The 12799-nt window shown below is 43.9% G+C and overlaps 1 protein-coding gene across 1 annotated transcript in view; it reads left to right on the plus strand.

Annotated features, from left to right (window-relative positions):
* Nucleotides 1-12679, plus strand: part of FAM184B (family with sequence similarity 184 member B) — a 159471-nt gene extending 146792 nt beyond the window's left edge. Inside the window, exons 15-18 of the mRNA XM_049887008.1 lie at nt 3003-3120; nt 5388-5492; nt 5783-5982; nt 12403-12679. Of these exons, the coding sequence (XP_049742965.1) occupies nt 3003-3120; nt 5388-5492; nt 5783-5982; nt 12403-12496 (517 nt within the window). The 3' untranslated portion in view covers nt 12497-12679. The remainder of the gene's footprint in view (nt 1-3002; nt 3121-5387; nt 5493-5782; nt 5983-12402) is intronic.
* Nucleotides 12680-12799: the final 120 nt, after the last annotated feature.

Below are 12799 nucleotides of genomic sequence, written 5' to 3' on the forward strand. Positions count from 1 at the left end.
TTTGATGCCTTTTTATGTGTGTTGTTGACAATTTCATTTTTCCACATACTTTTTTGTGCTGAGGCGTTTTTCTTAGTAAATTGTGAGATCCTCATTTTCATAGTGTTTGACTTTATGTTAGTTGAGTCGTTACGTTTTTCTTGGTTTTTGTCTTGAGTTATAGAGTTGTTATACCTTTTTGTGGTTACCTCATTATATACCCCTATTTTTCTAAGTAAAAACCTAACTTGTATTGTTCTATATCGCCTTGTATCACTCTCCATATGGCAGTTCAATGCCTCCTGTATTTAGTCCCTCTTTTTGATTATTGTGATCTTTTACCTATTGACTTCCATGATTCCCTGTTATGTGTATTTTTTTTTTTTTAATTAACCTTAATTTGTTTGTTTTTGTGATTTCCCTGTTTGAGTTGATATCAGGACGTTCTGTTTTGTGACCTTGTGTTGTGCTGATATCTGATATTATTGGTTCTCTGACCAAACAATATCCTTTAGTATTTCTTGTAGCTTTGGTTTGGTTTTTGCAAATTCTCTAAACTTGTGTTTGTCTGTAAATATCTTAATTTCGCCTTCATATTTCAGAGAGAGTTTTGCTGGATATATGATCCTTGGCTGGCAGTTTTTCTCCTTCAGTGTTCTGTATATGTCGTCCCATTCCCTTCTTGCCTGCATGGTTTCTGCTGAGTAGTCAGAACATATTCTTATTGATTCTCCCTTGAAGGAAACCTTTCTTTTCTCCCTGGCTGCTTTTAAAATTTTCTGTTTATCTTTGGTTTTGGTGAGTTTGATGATAATATGTCTTGGTGTTTTTCTTTTTGGATCAATCTTAAATGGGGTTCGATGAGCATCTTGGATAGATATCCTTTCGTCTTTCATGATGTCAGGGAAGTTTTCTGTCAGAAGTTCTTCAACTATTTTCTCTGTGTTTTCTGTCCCCCCTCCCTGTTCTGGGACTCCAATCACCCGCAGGTTATCCTTCTTGATAGAGTCCCACATAATTCTTAGGGTTTCTTCATTTTTTTTAATTCTTTTATCTGATTTTTTTTCAGCTATGTTGATGTTGATTCCCTGGTCCTCCAGATGTCCCAGTCTGCATTCTAATTGCTCGAGTCTGCTCCTCTGACTTCCTAGTGTGTTGTCTAATTCTGTTATTTTATTGTTAATCTTTTGGATTTCTACATGTTGTCTCTCTATGGATTCTTGCAACTTATTAATTTTTCCAGTATGTTCTTGAATAATCTTTTTGAGTTCTTCAACAGTTTTATCAGTGTGTTCCTTGGCTTTTTCTGCAGATATCCTAATTTCATTTGTGATATCATTAAGCATTCTGTAAATTAGTTTTTTATATTCTGTATCTGATAATTCCAAAATTGTATCTTCATTTGGGAAAGATTTTGATTCTTTTGTTTGGGGGGTTGGAGAAGCTGTCCCGGTCTGCTTCTTTAAGTGGTTTGATATGGATTGTTGTCTCCGAGCCATCACTGGGAAACTAGTTTTTCCAGAAAATCCGCTAAAAAAAAACTGCAGTCAGATCCCTATCAGAGTTCTCCCTTTGGCTCAGGCTATTCAGATGTTAATGAAGCCGCCTGGGAAGGGTGGGGGAGGGAACAGAGAGATAGGAGAGTAGCACCTCAGAATATAGCCAGAGTTGCTTGTCTTGCTTGGAATGACTGTTATATCTGAGATTCCCGCGGGCGCGTCGCCTATGTGTGCTGGCTGTGTGGAGATTGCCCCCAGGGGGTCTGGCCCGCTGGAGTCACGGTCAGATCCTCCGCTTCCAGCCCCACGCCCAGCGTCAAGGCTCCCCTACTGGGACGGTGCACTCTCAACTCCAAAATCAGTCGCTGCCTCCCGGGGACTTCTTGTCTCTCCAGCCGCGTGGCCGTGCCGCCCCCGTGAACTAGGTGGGCCCCCTCCCGGGGTTAGTTCAGATGGGTGGAGTAGCTCCCTGTGCTTGTGCCGCAACCGAGTGTCCTGGCTGGAACGCTGTTCTCCCCACTCCAATACCAGTCGCTGCCTCCCGGGGACTTCTCCTACCGGCTGCGTCCCACGCCGCCCGCGCGACCTGGCTGGTCCCCTTCCCGGGGTTAGTTCAGGGGGTGGAGCAACTCTCCGTGTTTATGGCGTACCTGCGTGCAGTCCAAATCCCTGCGGGACGGTTCCCCGGCTCGGATGCTGCTCTTTCTGCTCCAAGATCAGTCACTGCCTCCCGGGGACTTCTCCTACCGGCTGCGTCCCACGCCGCCCGTGGAACCGGCTGGTCCCCCTCCCGGGGTTAGTTCAGGGGGGTGGAGCAGGTCTCTGTGCTTGTGCCGTACCTGACTGGTACGCTGGCTCCAGGCTCTGGAAACAATCGCTGCTTCCCCGTATTAGTTCGTTCTCCGTCTCTAAATCTGTGTTTGTTGTTCAGGGTTCGTAGATTGTTATGTATGTGATCGATTCACTTGTTTTTCCGTGTCTTTGTTGTAAGAGGGATCCGAGGTAACGTCTGCCTAGTCCGCCATCTTGGCTCCGCCCTCCGAGCACTGTGTTCTTTTGAAGAACTATCTGTATAGGATCAGATTGACAACAGCAACTTGAAAGGTTAGATAGGAAGCTTGGGGGCAGGTGGCCAGTGAGTTTATGTTCATGGGGGAGGAACATTTCAGAAAAGGAGGGTGAGAATGTTTGCACAACTTGAAGAATGTCATTCCTGTCACTGAATTGTACAGGTAGAAAGTGTTGATGTATGTTTTGCTGTGTATATTTTCACTGATTTTTTTTTAAAAGCCTCAAAAAATAAAACCAGGCTCCCTGGCCCTGCAGCCTCAGAGGAGCTGACAGAGCTCAGGCTGGGCAGCTGGGGTCCCAGGTGTCACCCCAACTCCCTGGGACTCTTCAGCTCCCTGGGCCTCAGTTTCCCCACTGAGCACACAAGAGCATATCCACCTTGTCACTTGGTCCTCCTTGTCTTTGTGGAGTCACGGTTATCAAGGGCACTAACTGCATGTCTACCTGAAACAGACTCAAGGATTCCGGAGAGAAGCTGGGGAAGGGCGCCTCCAGGCCCGAGGACCTTCAGCTCATAGGCCGCCTGCAGAGCCGCCTGAAGGAGAGAGAGGACATCATCAAGCAGCTCACGGTGAGGCTGTTGGACTGAGCTCAGGACGGACTCAGCCACATACAAGCAGGGCACTGAGGTCCTCACGCTGCTAACCCAGAGGTCAGCGCTTCAAACCCACCAGCCGCTCCTTGGTCGGGAAAAAGATGTGGCAGTCTGCTTCTGTAAAGATTTACAGCCTCAGAAACCCTATGGGGCAGTTCTGCTCTGTCCTGTAGGGTCACTATGAGCCAGAATCAACAAAAAAGGCAATCAGTTTTTTATTAGAAAAGAAATATGTATTCACTGAAAAGCTTAAAATAGGAAAATAGAAGAAGGCTAAAAAGTCACTCTGCCCTGAACTCCAACAGCATTTGCCTGCTATTCACATGGGTTCAGATTTTTAACCCATAGAATCTAGGAAAAATCTAGAATGATTTGTTTTATGTTTGAATTTTAGTCACATTATACAAACAAATTATTCTTTATTAACCTTCTTTTGGTAAAAGTGGCTGCCTGTTGTCCAGGCAGCAAAGCTGCCTCTAAATCAAAAAACCTGTTGCCATCAAGTTGATTCTGATTCACAGCGACCCTATAGGACAGAGTAGAACTGTCCCATGGGGTTTCCAAGGCTGTAATCTTTACAGAGGCAGACTGCCACGTCTTTCTCCCATGGAGCAGCTGGTGGGTTCAAACCACTGATTTTTCAGGTAGCAGTCAGGCACTTAACCACGGCGCCACCAGGGCCACCTCCATATAGCATAGGCGTATGCCTATACACACATGGAAACCCTGGTGGTGTAGTGGTTAAGAGCTACAGCTGGTAACCAAAGATCCGTAGTTCAGATCCACCAGGAGCTCCTTGGAAACCCTGTGGGGCAGTTCTACTCTGTCCTATAGGGTTGCTATGAGTCAGCATTGACTCAGTGACAATGGGTTTGGGTTTTTTTTGTTGTTTTTTTGGATACACACATATACATATACCCATCGCCATTGATTCTGACTCATAGCGGCACTATAGGACAGAGTAGAACTGTCCCATAGGGTTTCCAAGGCTGTGAATCTTTATGAAAGCAGACTGCCACATCTTTCTCCTGAAGACTGGCTGGTGGGTTTAAACTGCACACCTTTGGGTTATCAGCCAAGTGCTTAACCATGGCACCACTGGGCCCTTTAAACAGGAGAGCATTTCCACCTGCCTCTGATTCTGTGTCCATGAGGCAGCAAGGTGTTCCTTTGAGGTGGCCTTCCTTGCCATCTCCTCCTACCCAGCCCTCAGCTCACCCCACCTCTTACACTGACCACTGCGTTAGGCTCTTACCCAGCCCCAAGCTCCCCTTGTTCTTGGTGGTAGGTTCCTTTTATGGCCCCAGCTGAGTCAGCCAGGACAGCTCCCAGTGACTGACCTTCAGCGCTGGGGACAGTGAGTGGTGGATTCACTCTTGTCAGTGTGGCCCACGGGGGTGAAAACCAGTGAGCCATGTCAGAAGTCCCCACCTTCCCACTGTCTTGGCCGTCACCACCTGGGTCCAAGTCTGATCACCTCTCACATGAGCGACGAGAATCCATCAACCTGTCTCCCATTGCACAGCAACCCATTTCACAGCAACCGGAGTAAACCAAAAATCCATTGCCTTAGAGTTAATTCCTACTCATAGGACAGGGTAGAACTGCCCTATAGGGTTTCCAAGGAGCAGCTGGTGGATTTGAACTGTTGACCTTTTACTTAGCAGCCGAATGTTTAAACCACTGTGCCACCAGGGCTCCAGCCACCAGAGTGGCCTCATGAAAATATAAATCAGGTCCAGGCATGGTTGTGTTAGCAGCCCCATGACTTCCCATCTCCCATGGCCTCCCACCCCGCCCACCACGCACACATGCACCTCTCCTATCCACCGCCATTCCCCTGCCACCTCTGCTCCTGCCACACTCTTTGGAGGTGTGCATCCACCCTGAGGATCCTAGGAAGAAAGGCCTGGGGATCTACTTCTGAAAAACCTGCCATTGAAAACCCTACAGAGCACAGTTTGACTGTGACGTACATGGGGTCTCCATGAGTTGGAATCAACCCAGTGGCAACTGGTTTGGTTTTGAGGTTTTATTTTGGAGAGGGGGTAGGAACACAGAAGCCCCAAGAGCTAAAGATACATCCTCAAAGCTCAGTGGATGGTGGCTTGATTTGCACCGAGTCCCTTCCATCCCCTGGACGTTCCTTCTCTCTGTATCCGCCCTCGCGGCCGTCTTCCTTTCCCTCACACCCGATGCTGTTTGTTTAGGCTCAGCTGGGCTCGGTTGGGTTGGTTTTGCAGGAGGAGAGACGGCTCCACTACGCAGCGTTCCCTAGCACCATGTCCCACCGGAATCGGTCCTTCTCCTTCCATCCTCATCCGGGGTATTTGACCCCTTCTGTGAAGGTAGGCTGGTCCCACTGGTTTTAGTGTGTTCCACGATTCTGCTGGTTTCGTTTTTCCTCAAGGTCACTACAGCTTGTTGAGGGGCTGGTGGACATTCAGAGGAATAGCCATTGAAAACCGACTCACAGGAAATAGTCCAGGGGTTAGGACCTCCACTTTCTTTTACGGGGGACACAATTTCACCCATAACACCTCCTCCCCATATCATTTTGGTTAAGTAGACCTTATTTACTTTTACAATAATGCATTTTTGGGGTCTGACTCACAGACCTTTCCTTTAATACAAACAGAAGAAGAAGATGGAGGAGGTGCCCAGCCGCGTGGTCAGCGTGCCAAACCTCGCCTCCTACGCAAAGAACTTTCTGAGTGGCGATTTGAGCTCCAGGATCAACGCCCCTCCAATAACCAAGTCACCCAGCCTGGACCCGAACCCTGGCTGTGGCCGGCCTTACAAACCCACCCAGTCTCTAGATGATAAAACTGCTTCAAGGTAGGTGGGCGGAAGCTGTGACTCCATTTCCTTATGGATGGCTAGGAAGCAAGTTAGGATTCATTCCTGGCACCCCCTAAATACTGAGGCATTTGGACAAATATAAAGAAAGGTAAAACAAGTCCCGCCTTAGACAAATTATAATCCAGCCAAGAGAGGAAAACAAGTCATGGAAGGGAAGGGAGGGATGTCACTCTTCAGAAAAGGTACTATGGTTCAGTGGTAGAATTCTCACCTTCCATGCAGGAGACCCAGGTTCCATTCCCGGCCAGAGCACCTCATGGGCAGCCACCGCACGTCTGTCAGTGGAGACTTGCATGTTACTGTGATGCTGAACAGATTTCAGCAGGGCTTCCAGAGCAAGGTGGACTAGGAAGAAAGGCCTGGCAATCTCCTTCCAAAAATCAGTCAGTGAAAACGCTATGAACCACAACAGTCCAATCCACCCAACCAATCCTGGGGATGACACAGGCCTGGGAGTGGCTCACTGCGTTGTGCATGGGGTTACTGTGAGTCAGGGGTCAACCTGATGGCAGCTAACGACACTATTCTGGGTACGAAATTCCAGGACTTTTTTCTTATGGATTATTAGACGATGGGGATTGAATCACTTAGCTGGCTACTTTAGTTACAGTTATACAGGGTTACACAGAAGATGGATTTTCTTCATCTGGCCTTGAGGACTGGGTTCAAATTCTGCCACTCCCCCTTCCTACTGTGTGACCTGGGGCAGGTCACTTGACTTCTCTGGGTTTGTTTCCTCACCCCTAAAATTGGGGTAACGTGGCATCTACCTCATCAGACTGATGTCAGACTAAAAATGTAACCCATAGGATGTCCCCACACAGGACCTGGCACAGAAACGTTATCTCCAATTTTATTATTAAGGTTATTTTTTAAGATTTATTGTTTACTTAGCCTCCTAATCTGTGGGTTTGGTTGATTGTATGTGATGATCCCAGATACCACCCTCTTATTTTTCCAGAAACTCTTACAGTGTGCTTCTCTTCCAGAAACTTGTGGTTTTTCCCGTTTATTACTTCTCCCTCCTAGCCAGTCTTCCATTCGTAGGCAAAATTTTTAATTCTGGGCCTTCAAGTCTGCATTCCAGAAAGGGCCCCTTTGCAAATATTCCTGTTCCAGGGGGCTTGCCTGCCCTGGGGGTATGTGGACCAATGTGGAGCCCTAGCCTTTTATGAGGAGTCCTGGTGGTGCAACAGCTGAGCACTTGGCTGCTAGGTCGGTAGTTTGAACCCACCCAGTAAGCTCCACAGAAGAAAAACCTGGCTACAGCCTAGAAAACTCTATGGGACAGTTCTGTCACATGGGGTCATTGAGTAGTAATCCACTCAACAACAGCCTTTTATGAGTGTTGCGTGGGCAGGACCCTCGGTGGTCACTGAGCCAGTCCAGCCCCTTTGTTTCACAGCTGAAGAAACTACGGTCTAGAGCCCCAAGCACACTCTCTTTTAACTCCCAACCAGCTCCTGACTCTGTCAGTGGGTTCAACTCAGTATGAAAACAAAAAACCAGTTGCCGTTAAGTCAGTTCTGACTCACAGTGACCTCATGTGTATCAGAGGACAACTGTGCTCTACAAGATTTTTTTAATTTTTATTGTGCTTTGAGTGATTTAAAAATCAGGTCAGTCTCTCACACAAAAACTTATATACACCTTGCTACATACTCCCAATTGCTCTCCCCCTAATGAGACAACCTGCTCCCTCCCTCCACACTCTCTTTTCATGTCCATTTCACCAGCTTCTAACCCCCTCCACCCTCTCATCTCCCCTCCAGGGAGGAGATCCCAACACAGTCTCAAGTGTCCACCTGTTCCAAGAAGCTCACTCCTCACCAGCATCCCTCACCAATCCATTGTCCAGTCCAATCCCTCTCTGAAGAGTTGGCTTTGGGAATGGTTCCTGTCCCGGGCCAACAGAAGGTCTGGGGGCCATGACCACGGGGGTCCTTCTAGTCTCAGTCAGACCATTAAGTCTGATTTTTTACGAGAATTTGGGATCTGCATCCCACTGCTCTCCTGCTCCCTCAGGGGTTCTCTGTTGCGTCCCCTGTCAGGGCAGTCATCGGTTGTAGCCGGGCACAATCTAGCTCTTCTGGACTCGGGCTGATGTAGTCCTTGGTGTATGTGGCCCTTTCGGTCTCTTGGGCTCATAATTACCTTGTGTCCTTGGTGTTCTTCATTCTCCTTTGATCCAGGTGGGTTGAGACCAATTGATGCATCTTAGATGGCTGCTTGCTAGCGTTTAAGACCCCAGACACCTCTCACCAAGGTGGGATGCAGAATGTTTTCTTAATAGGTTTTATTATGCCAGTTGACTTAGATGTCCCCCGAAACCATGGTCCCCAAACCCCCGCCCCTGCTATGCAGGACTTCGAAACATTCAGTTTATTCCAGAAACTTCTTTGCTTTTTGTTTAGTCCAGTTGTGCTAACCTCGCCTGTATTGTGTGTTGTCTTTCTCGTCACCTAAAGTAGTTATTATCTACTCTCTAATTAGTGAATACCCCTCTCCAATCCTCCCTCCCTCTCCCCTCTCGTAACCATCAAAGAATATTTTCTTCTCTGTTTAAACTCTTTCTTGAGCTCTTATAATAGTGGTTTTATACAACATTTGTGCTTCTGTGACTAATTTCACTCAGCATAATGCCTTCCAGATTCCTCCATGTTATGAAATGTTTCACAGATTCATTACTGTTCTTTATCAACGCATAGTATTCCATTGTCTGAATATACCGTAATTTATTTATCCATTCATCCTTTGATGGGCACCTTGGTTGCTTCCATCTTTTTGCTATTGTACACAGTGCTGCAATGAACATGGGTCACCATATATCTGTTCGTGTGAAGGCTCTTATATCTCCAGGATATATTTCTAGGAGTGGGATTGCTGGATCCTACGGTAGTTCTATTTCTAGTTTTAAGGAAGTGCCAAATCTATTTCCAAAGTGGTTGTACCATTTCACATTCCCACCAGCAGTGCATAGGTGTTCCAATCTCTCCACCACCTCTCCAGCATTTATTGTTTTGTGTTTTTTGGATTAATGCCAGCTTTGCTGGAGTGAGATGGAATCTCATTATAGTTTTTATTTGCATTTGTCTAATGGCTAATGATGGAGAGCATTTCCTCATGTTATCTGCTAGCTACCTGAATGTCTTCTTTAGTGAAGTGTCTGTTCATATCTTTTGCCCATTTTTTAATTGGGTTGTGTCTTTGTAGTTGAGTTTTTGCAGTATCATGTAGATTTTAGAGATCAGGTGCTGATCGCAGATGTCATAGCTAAAAACTTTTTCCCAGTCTGTAGGTAATGTTTTTACTCTTTTGGTGGAGTCTTTGGATGAACCTAAGTGTTTAACTTTTAGGAGCTCCCAGTTATCTAGTTTTTCTTCCGCATTCTTAGGAATGTTTTGTATACTGTTTATGGCATGTATTAGGGCTCCAGATGTTGTCCCTACTTTTTCTTCCATGATCTTTACCATTTGATTTTATATTTAGGTCTTTGATCCATTTTGAGCTCGTTTTTGTACATGGAGTGAGGTATGCGTCGTTTCATTTTTTTGCAGATAGATATCCACTTATGCCAGCACCATTTGTTAAAAAGACCGTCTTTTCCCCATTTAACTGTTTTGGGGCCTTTGTCAAATATCAACTGCTCATATGCGGATGGATTTATGTCTGGATTTTCAATTTTGTTCCATTGGTATGTGTATCTGTTGTTGGACCAGTACCAGGGTGTTTTGACGACTGTGGCAGTATAATAGGTTCTAAAATCAGGTAAAGTAAGGCCTCCCACTTTGTTCTTCTTTTTCAGTAATGCTTTACTTATCCAGGGCCTCTTTCCCTTCCATGTGAAGTTGGTGATTTGTTTCTCCATCTCATTAAAGAATGTCATTGGAATTTGGATCAGAATTGCATTAAATGTATAGATTGCTTTTGGTAGAATAGACATTTATATGTTAAGTCTTCCTGTCCATGAGCAAGATATGTTTTTCCACTTATGTAAGTCTCTTTTGGTTTCTTGCAGAAGTGTACTGTAGTTTTCTTTGTATGAGTCTTTTACATCTCTGGTAAGATTTATTCCTAAGTATTTTATCTTCCTGGGGGGCTACTGTAAATGGTATTGATTTGGTGATTTCCTCTTCGATGTTCTTTTTGTTGGTGTAGAGGAATCCAACTGATTTTTGTATGTTTATCTTGTATCCCGATACTCAGCTGAACTCTTGTTAGTTTCAGTAGTTTTCTGGAGGATTCCTTAGGGTTTTCTGTGTATAAGATCATGTCGTCTGCAAATAGAGATAATCTTACTTCTTCATTGCCAATCTGGATGCCCTTTATTTCTTTGTCTAGCCTCATTGCTCTGGCTAGGACCTCCAGCACAATGTTGAATAAGAGTGGTGATAAAGGGCATCCTTGTCTGGTTCCCGATCTCAGGCGGAATGCTTTCAGGCTCTCTCTATTTAGGATGATGTTGGCTGTTGGCTGTGTATAAATGCCCTTTATTACGTTGAGGAATTTTCCTTCTATTCCTATTTTGCTGAGAGTTTTTGTCATGAATGGGTGTTGAACTTTGTCAAATGCCTTTTCTGCATCAATTGATAAAATCATGTGATTCTTGTCTTTTGTTTAATTTATGTGATGGATTACATTGTTTTTCTAATGCTGAACCATCCCTGCATACCTGGTATGAATCCCACTTGGTCATGGTGAATTATTTTTTTGATATGTTGTTGAATTCTATTGGCTAGAATTTTGTTGAAGATTTTTGCATCTAAGTTCATGAGGGATATAGGTCTGTAATTTTCTTTTTTTGTGGTGTCTTTACATGGTTTTGGTATCAGGGATATGCTGGCTTCATAGAATGAGTTTGGGAGTATTCCATCCTTTTTTATGCTCTGAAATACCTTTAGTAGTAGTGGTGGTAACTCTTCTCTGAAAGTTTGGTAGAACTCTGCAGTGAAGCCGTCCATGCCAGGGCTCTTTTTTGTTGGGAGTTTTTTGATTACCTTTTCAATCTCTTCTTTTGTTATGGGTCTATTTAGTTGTTCTACCTCCGTTAGTGTTAGTTTAGATAGGTAGTGTGTTTCTAGGAATTCATCCATTTCTTCTAGGTTTCAAATTTGTTAGAGTACAATTTTTCATAGTAATCTGATATGATTCTTTTGATTTCAGTTGGGTCTGTTGTAATATCACCAATCTTTTTTCTTATTCAGGTTATTTGCTTCCTCTCCTTTTTTTTTTTTTTTTTTTGTCAGTTTGGCCAGTGGTTTATCAATTTTGTTAATTTTTTCAAGAACCAGCTTTTGGTCTTGTTGTTTCAATTGTGTTTCTGTGTTCTATTTCATTGTGTTCTGCTCTAAAATTTTTACTATTTGTTTTCTTCTGGTGCCTGAGTGTTTCTTTTGTTGCTCTCTATTTGTTCAAGTTGTAGGGATAATTCTTTGATTTTGGCCCTTCTTTTTGGATGTGTGCATTTCTTGATATAAATTGAACTCTGAGGACTGCTTTTGCTGTGTCCCAAAGGTTCTGATAGGAAGTGTTTTCATTCTCATTGGATTCTAAGAATTTCTTTATTCCATTCTTAATGTCTTTTATAATCCAGTCTTTTTTGAGCAGGGTATTCAGTTTCCAAGTGTTTGATTTCTTTTCCCTGATTTTTCTGTTATTGATTCCCACTTTTATGGCCTTATGGTCAGAGAAGATGCTTTGTAATAGCTCCACAAGATTTTTAATGCCTGATTTTTTAGAAGTAGGTCACCAGACCTTTCTTCCAAGTGCCTGAGTGGACTCAAACCTCCAACCTTTTGGTTAGCAGCCAAGCATTTTAACCTTTGTACTATCCAGGGACTCCATCGCAGTATTGAGTTCCTGTATTTAAAGGTACATTCCCTCTGTTTTATATGAAGTCTCCCAAATGCAGACAGAGACCGTTCAGCTAGGTTACGTGGCAACTGCTTACCTACCACTTCCCTTTTTCAATGTATTGGGCTAATTTCCACAATCTCCTTGAGATGCTGGAATACAGTAAGTAGTAACAGGTAACTTTGAAGAAGCAATAAATTATAATACTATGTTGAATTAAACAGTTCCTTCTTTATTTTTATTTCTGGTGTTTATTGCCTAATTTGTACCTCAAATAAATAATAAATGTTACAAGATAATTTCATTAGTATAGCAACCACTGAATCTTAAATGAAACTACGGAAAACTTTGTTTTCCAAGGAGAAATTAGACACGTTCTCTCACTCCTTTACCTTGTTTCCAGCTACTGATATTATATAGTCACGTTCTAGTGTCTTCTGAAGAGTCAGGAAGCCATTACCTGTCCCTGAGAAGATGGCAGGTATTAAGTTGCTTATTGAATAATTCTCAGAACCATGTAAGAAAAATTTTGTTTGTTTTTAGGACACAGGAAGGTGAAACAGCCCAGCCCAAAGAAGCCCAGCAGAAACAAGGCTCTGTCCACCAGGAATGGTTTACCAAGTACTTTTCTTTCTAAATGGATCCTTGGGATACATCACAAAGAGGACATTTGAAACACGTTTCTTTTAAAAAGGACATTTGACTGAGGAAATGAATTGAAAAACCACCCAACCAAATAACTTGCTTGTAACACCATTTATATATGAATGGCAGCTGAAACAAAAATTGGCATTCACATTTCATACTGTTTCATTGTGGCACCAGGTCATTTAAAAAAACAAAATTCCTTGGCATTAAGATATAGCAAGCCAGTGTTATCAACAAGCACCCGTAAAACAATATTACTAATGACCTACGTGTTGTATTTCTAGTGTCCATG

The sequence above is a fragment of the Elephas maximus genome, chromosome 5 (genome assembly GCF_024166365.1).
Source record: "Elephas maximus indicus isolate mEleMax1 chromosome 5, mEleMax1 primary haplotype, whole genome shotgun sequence".
Lineage (NCBI taxonomy): Eukaryota > Metazoa > Chordata > Mammalia > Proboscidea > Elephantidae > Elephas > Elephas maximus.